The sequence below is a fragment of the Myiozetetes cayanensis genome, unplaced genomic scaffold (genome assembly GCF_022539395.1).
Source record: "Myiozetetes cayanensis isolate MyiCay16 unplaced genomic scaffold, myiCay2020 scf1, whole genome shotgun sequence".
NCBI lineage: Eukaryota > Metazoa > Chordata > Aves > Passeriformes > Tyrannidae > Myiozetetes > Myiozetetes cayanensis.
In genome coordinates this window covers 8,848,220-8,854,852 of record NW_026086604.1, presented here as the reverse complement: position 1 = coordinate 8,854,852, position 6,633 = coordinate 8,848,220, and the positions used below count along the sequence as shown (strand labels likewise).

Sequence of the window (6,633 nt, the reverse complement as noted above, 5' to 3'; positions counted from 1 at the left end):
GTCCTACCTAGTCAGCAGGTGAAGCATCTATGCCACTGCTCTTGCTTGTTTTATCATGCTGTCAGCATAAAATTGTCCCTTCTTTATCAACAGGACATGGAACAGAAGATGGTCCGAGTTTTCTTGTGTCCCTCTGCTCCGTGAGGAGTGTGATGTTTGCAGACACTCTGCAAGACATTGCTCAGCAAATAGCGTGGGGGGGGAAAAAAATGGGGGGGTTGAGGGTTTTTTTGAGGGGGGGAGGGGAGGTGAGAGGGATGTGCTGTGGCCCAGGGTGCGTGTGTTTGGGGGTCGCGGTGGCCGCAGGTGCCGCGGCGGGAGCCGTGGCCGGGAGGGGGCGCGATGTCCCCGCCGTAGCGGCTCCGCGGCCGTGGGAACTCGGGGCCGCCCCCAGGAACGGGGGGAGAACGGGGGAGGAACGGGGGAGGAACGGGGGGGTCCTACCCCCTCGCGGGGCGGCCCCGCGCTCCCCATCGCCCTCCCCGCAGGACTTGCGCTCGCGGGTGCTGAGCAAAAACCTGGAGAGGGGAATAAATACACATATAGGCATAGAATATCCCAACGGGGTGCCTGCGGTGAGGACGGGACAGCCGCCTGGAAGCATTTGGGGGGGGGGGGGCACAGCAGGGTATACCCCACCATCTCCCGCAAGTGCAGAGGCCAGCGCAGGATGCGCGGGCCGTAGCTCGCCGGAGGCAGGCAGCTGCCCCGAGGAGCGGGGGGAGAACCGCGGGCGAGGAAGATGCGGGAAGGTGTCTGCAACGCCCGGGAGAGTCGCCGGCAGCTAAAGGCTCGTCGGGGCCGGGGTTCCAGCGGGACCCCCCGCGATGGGGAGTAAGAAAGGAGGGGCCTCGGCAGCCGCCGCAGCTCCGCGCCCCGCAGGAATGGCCGAGGGCGGAGGGGGAGATCCCGGGGCGGAGGAGGTGGTTAGAGCAGGGGCGGCACAAGCCGGGGCGGGGGCACACGCGGGGACCGCCAAAGGGAGAGTGGCTGCAAGGTGACCCCCGTGGGGCTCTGCCTCCGCCCTCTCCCGGTTTAATCCTCTGCAGACGCCGGCAGAGGCGGGATAATCAAGCGGCGACCGAGGCGGGGGGTGCCCGAGCTACACACGCTCCTTTGTGCCGGGAGCCCGCGCCTCCCCCGCCGCCCCTCGGCCACCACTCTGCGCTGCGGGACCAGCTCGCCCAGAGGCACCAGAGCCTCGCGAGGGGGGCGAAGGCCGGGAGAAGCTCCTTCCCCCTCCGCCGCCAGCGGGGAACACCGCGCTCTCCCTTGCCCAGAACGCCTGCGGGAGGAGGGGAGAGGCGAGGAGCTGCCTTTAATCCCTGCTAGTAATTTTTTTTTTTTTTTTTTTACTATGTTTACTTCCGACCTCTCCGTGCGCAGCTCGTAGTAAAAGGCAAAAAAAAAAAAAAAAAAAAAAAAAGTAAAATAAATAAAAAAAGGGACGCGGAGCGCGGCATCGCCGCTCCCTGCGCAGCTCCCTCCCTCCCTCCTGCCCGCCCGGCAGAGGCGGGGGGGTAAAAGCGGGGCCGCGGATCTCTCCGCATCCCCGGGAGCGGAGCGGGGGGAGCGCGGCCGCCCCCTCCCAGCGCGCCCCCCCGCGGCGGGAGCGCGGAGCGCGCGCGGCAGCGCGGCCGGGAGCGGGCGGGCGGGCGGGAGCGCGCGCGGCGGAGCGCGCAGGCCCCCGGTGCTGCCCCCGCCCCGCGGCCGTTCCCGCCCGCCCCTCGCCGGCGCTTTAAAGGAGGAAAAGCAACTAAACTTCTATTGTACCGGCCAGCGCGCCGCGCCGCCCCGCACCAGCGACCGACCGCGCCGGGAGGCGGCTGCTCCGCCGCTCCGTGGGGTTTATCGAGCCGTGGTGGGAGGAAGAGACCGACATTCTCCCGGCGTTTTGTCTTTTTTTTTTTTTTTTTTTTATATATAATTATTATTTTTAAATTTTTTTTTTTTTTTTTTTACCCGTCCTCTCCGGCGGTTCTTTTTGCGTGTTTTTTTATCATCTATCCATTTTTCCCTCGTTGTTCCCGCACCGCCAGCAATAATCGCCTCGCTACGTCTCGCAGCTGGCGCGTTGGAGAAGCCGGTGAGTTGCGGGGCTCTGCGCTTCCCATCAGTCGATTCCCGCGGTTGTGGCATTTGGACTGACACGGGCTGGTGACACCCGGGCTGCTGGAGGGGCTGCGCTCCGCGGACCTGGATATCGACGGTCCCTCCCGACGGACGCTCTCCTCTGATGGGCTCCGGCGTTCCCATCCTTTTTCTTGAGCTCGGATTTTAATTTAATTTTTGGGGGGGAGGGGGGAGAAGCATTTGCTTCTCGCGTATGCGCGGGCAGGTTCTGGTTATTGCATACATTGCTTATATGCATATATATATGATTGTATATATGTATATATGACAAGATTTGGCAAAGTTTGCCAAGGTCGCTGCCTGTCCCCGCGCAGTGCCAGCACGCCCAGGTGGGTGGCTGAGCAGCAGCCCGGCTCCCGGCTGGAAGCTGCCGGGAGCTCGGCGCTCCTTCCCGCCGGCTGCCGGGACGTGGGATGGGGATGGCGCTGCAGTCCCGGGAGGGAAGGAGCTCCGTGCCGGAGCCGTGCCCCCTGTGAGAGCGGCGGCGGTGGGGAGCCGAGCTGAGCCCAGCCGAGCCGGGCGCCCGGGCTGTGGAAGCTCCTGCGGGGGAGCGGGGAGGGTGGTCCGGGAGCCGGCAGCCGACCCCTTGGTATGTCAGGTCTCGCCGTACGGTTATTCCACCGCACTTGGAATGGGGTGAAGGGTTGGGGGGGCGTCCTTTTTTCTTCTTTTTTTTTCTTATTTTAATTTTTTTTTTTTTTTTACTAAACGCGACTGCGCGCTTCCCCACCGGCACGGCGTGGGGAGCCGGGAGGGAGCGCTGCGCGCCGGGGGGCTGGTGGCCCCGCCGAAGCCGGGGGATACCGACCCCCGCGGCAGAGCACGGCTCACCCGGGCCCCCCGCTTTCCCCCCTCCCTTCTGCAGGCACCAGCCGCCGCGATGCCGCTCAGCGCCGGCTTCTCCAGCAAGAACTACGACTACGATTACGACTCGGTGCAGCCCTACTTCTACTTCGAGGAGGAGGAGGAGAACTTCTACCTGGCGGCGCAGCAGCGGGGCAGCGAACTGCAGCCCCCCGCCCCGTCCGAGGACATCTGGAAGAAGTTTGAGCTGCTGCCCACGCCGCCCCTCTCTCCCAGCCGCCGATCCAGCCTGGCCGCCGCCTCCTGCTTCCCTTCCACCGCCGACCAGCTGGAGATCGTGACCGAGCTCCTCGGGGGAGACATGGTCAACCAGAGCTTCATCTGCGACCCGGACGACGAGACCGTCAAGTCCATCATTATCCAGGACTGCATGTGGAGCAGCTTCTCCGCCGCCGCCAAGCTGGAGAAGGTGGTCTCGGAGAAACTGGCGTCCTACCAGGCTGCCCGGCGGGAAGGGGGCCCCGCCGCCCGCCCCAGCCCGCCGCCCTGCACGCCGCCGGCACCGACACCGGGCCTGGCCGCGTCCCCCGCCGCCTCCGCCTGCCTCTACCTGCACGACCTGGGCGCCGCCGCCGCCGACTGCATCGACCCCTCGGTGGTCTTTCCCTACCCGCTGAGCGAGCGGGCCCCGCGGGCCGCACCGCCCGGCGCCAGCCCCGCGTCCCTGCTGGGCGACGACACGCCGCCCACGACCAGCAGCGACTCGGGTGAGTGGGACCCACGCGTGCCCGGGAAGGGTGTGGGAAACCCGCGCGGCGCCAAAAGGGCTCCCGGGGGCGCAGCTGGAAGTCAGCACCACCCCCCCTCGCCTCCCTCATCACCCCCCTTCTGGCCCCCTTCCCCGCGTGGGATTTTTTTTAAATGCCACGTTAGCGAGGCACGGAGAGACTCCTAGCCAGTTTATTTCCTGGAAAAACAGCCCAGTTTTCCCTCCGGGAGGGAGGAGGAAAGCGGGGGGGAGAAAGATAGAAAAAGGAGGTGTAGGAGGGATAAACTTTCATAAGGGGGTCCCGATAAGGCTGGCTCCCGGTGCCACCCATGGGCCGGGAAGGAGTTAACTCCCGCCCGAGAGCCGCGGGGGGAATGTGCAGTCAGGGAGGTGCTAGTGAAAGTGACTGCAGGGGAGTGAATGGGGCTGGGAAAGTTTTAGAAATGCTTTCTTAGGTATGTGACAGCGGGTTCCGCTCCCTCGTAAATCTGGTTTGGAAGTGAGTTTCTACCCAAAGAGCTACAGCCTTCCCTTTTTCATTTTTCTTTTTTCCTTTTTTTTTTTTTTTTTTTTTAACCCCCCTTCCGATTTTCCACAAATTAACAGATCAGATCAAGAGAGATTCAGAAAATGTCTCTGAATACACATGTGTGTTAAGTAAGCTTTTTTTGAGGCGTGGCCAAAGCCTTCTAAATCCATAATTAAGGGCAGCTTGAGTCTTGGAGCTTTATTGCGCTGTACTGCTGACAACCGAGGTTAAACTTTCCTACTATCTTTCATGCACTCCTCGGGATTACGCAAGATCTCTATAATTTTTGAAATCAGGGAGCCAGGGTTTGGACTGAAGTCAGTGTGTCTTATTGCACTTGAAGCATTGCTTCCTTAAAGGAAAGGCTCTTGGGGAAAGCAGTGTCCAGCATCATCTAATGAGTTTAAGAAGGGTTTGTCATTGGTTTGCTCACTGTGCAGTTCAGAGTAACCTTCCCTTATGCATACAGCAGCCTTGAGAGTCTCTTCATGCAGCTTATGAATTTATTTAATTTTTTTTCTGGCAGAAGAAGAACAAGAGGAAGATGAGGAAATCGATGTCGTTACATTAGCTGAGGCAAATGAATCCGAATCAAGCACAGAGTCCAGCACAGACACGTCAGAAGAGCACAGTAAGCTCCACCACAGCCCACTAGTTCTCAAACGGTGTCATGTCAACATCCATCAGCACAATTATGCTGCTCCTCCCTCTACTAAGGTTGAATACCCAGCTGCAAAAAGGCTAAGGTTGGACAGTGGCAGAGTTCTCAAACAGATCAGCAACAACCGAAAATGCTCGAGTCCGCGCACATCAGATTCGGAAGAGAACGACAAGAGGCGAACACACAATGTCTTGGAGCGCCAGAGGAGAAATGAGCTGAAGCTGAGTTTCTTTGCCTTGCGTGATCAGATACCTGAGGTGGCCAACAATGAGAAGGCACCCAAGGTTGTCATCCTGAAAAAAGCAACAGAGTACGTTCTTTCCATCCAGTCAGATGAACACAGACTGATTGCAGAGAAAGAGCAGTTGAGGCGGAGGAGAGAACAGTTGAAACACAAACTCGAGCAGCTAAGGAACTCTTGTGCGTAGGAACTCTTGGGCATCACTTAGAATAACCCAAGCTAGACTGAAACTATGATAAAATATTACTGTTTCTAATATCACTCATGAACTACACAGTCCATTGAGTATGGAACTATTGCAACTGCATGCTGTGCGATTTAACTTGAGACTACACAACCTTGGCTGAATCTCCCAAGGATTTGGCCAGAACCTCAAAACTGCCTCATAATTGATACTTTGGACATAAGGGATGATGGGACATTCTTCATGCTTGGGGATGAACTCTTCAACTTTTTTTCTTTTAAAATTTTGTATTTAAGGCATTTTTTCATACGAGAATCCAAAACAAAAAAGTTATCCCCAGTTTGCTGTATATATTTACACATCATATTGCCATGTAAATACCTTTAATAAAGCCTTTATAGAAAAATGTGCAACATTAATACGCAACAGTTGTGGCAACTGGATTTATACTTGTCTTGAACTTCTGTGCCATAACATTTCACAATTTTGTTTTTTATTTAAATACATTTTTTCTTTTAAAAATTATTTTTATTTTGTTTTTAGATAAATAAATATTTGCCCAAAATATAATTAGCTAAATCCTGTGTAAAGACTTCGCTTTGTCTCCCATTGTTGTCATTAGATCCCTATTCCCATGACATCCCTTTTTCTGTCGTCATGAAAGTGACCTGCTAAAAGTCAAAGGGGAGTTAGATGAGGGGGAACTTTGCACCTTAGTAGGGAGTTGTTTCTTCCTTCCCTCCACATCTCTTAACTCAAGTAGATAAAATTGTTGATCTAATGTGCCTTATTGTTTCAACTTTCATTGCCCCCACATCCTCCATGAAAGGACTGGTAGCAATGTATGTCTTGGCCATGGTCATCTGCCTGCTGAAAGTGAAGTTGGAGTGGTGTATTTTCTCACTGGTCACCCCAGTTGTATAGGCTCTGCATTCCTTCCACATACGTATAATTACATTTTCAGGGCATGACCTTCATTCTGCACTAGAGATCCAGCCATGTACTTTGAGGGCTGCTTTGTAGTAGGCTCACCTTAATTGCTTCCTGTTTGATTTTAACAGAAGTTAAAGGGGATAAGAAAATAAACTGAGAGGGTGAGTGTTGAAGTGGTTAAAACAACAGAGCGGTTTCCCTTTTTAAGTGCTGAAATCAGCAGAGCCAATCTTCCTGGTCAAACACCTTAACACTTTATTAATGTGAATAGTTACTTAGGATTTCAAGGGATACAAAGTTCAAGGACACACAAAAGGGAGCAAAGGAAAAGGAGAGCTATTTCTTACTTGGAGGATATGCTCAGACAGATTCCTAACAT

At 55.7% G+C, this 6,633-nt stretch overlaps 1 protein-coding gene across 1 annotated transcript; it reads left to right on the top strand.

Annotated features, from left to right (window-relative positions):
* Positions 1-1,762: 1,762 nt before the first annotated feature.
* Positions 1,763-5,891, top strand: MYC (MYC proto-oncogene, bHLH transcription factor). The gene is made up of 3 exons (XM_050314084.1): positions 1,763-2,086; positions 2,999-3,704; positions 4,762-5,891. Exons 2-3 carry the CDS (start codon positions 3,014-3,016, stop codon positions 5,322-5,324), a joined length of 1,254 nt encoding a protein of 417 aa, XP_050170041.1. The 5' UTR covers positions 1,763-2,086; positions 2,999-3,013; the 3' UTR covers positions 5,325-5,891.
* The last annotated feature ends 742 nt before the right edge of the window (positions 5,892-6,633 follow it).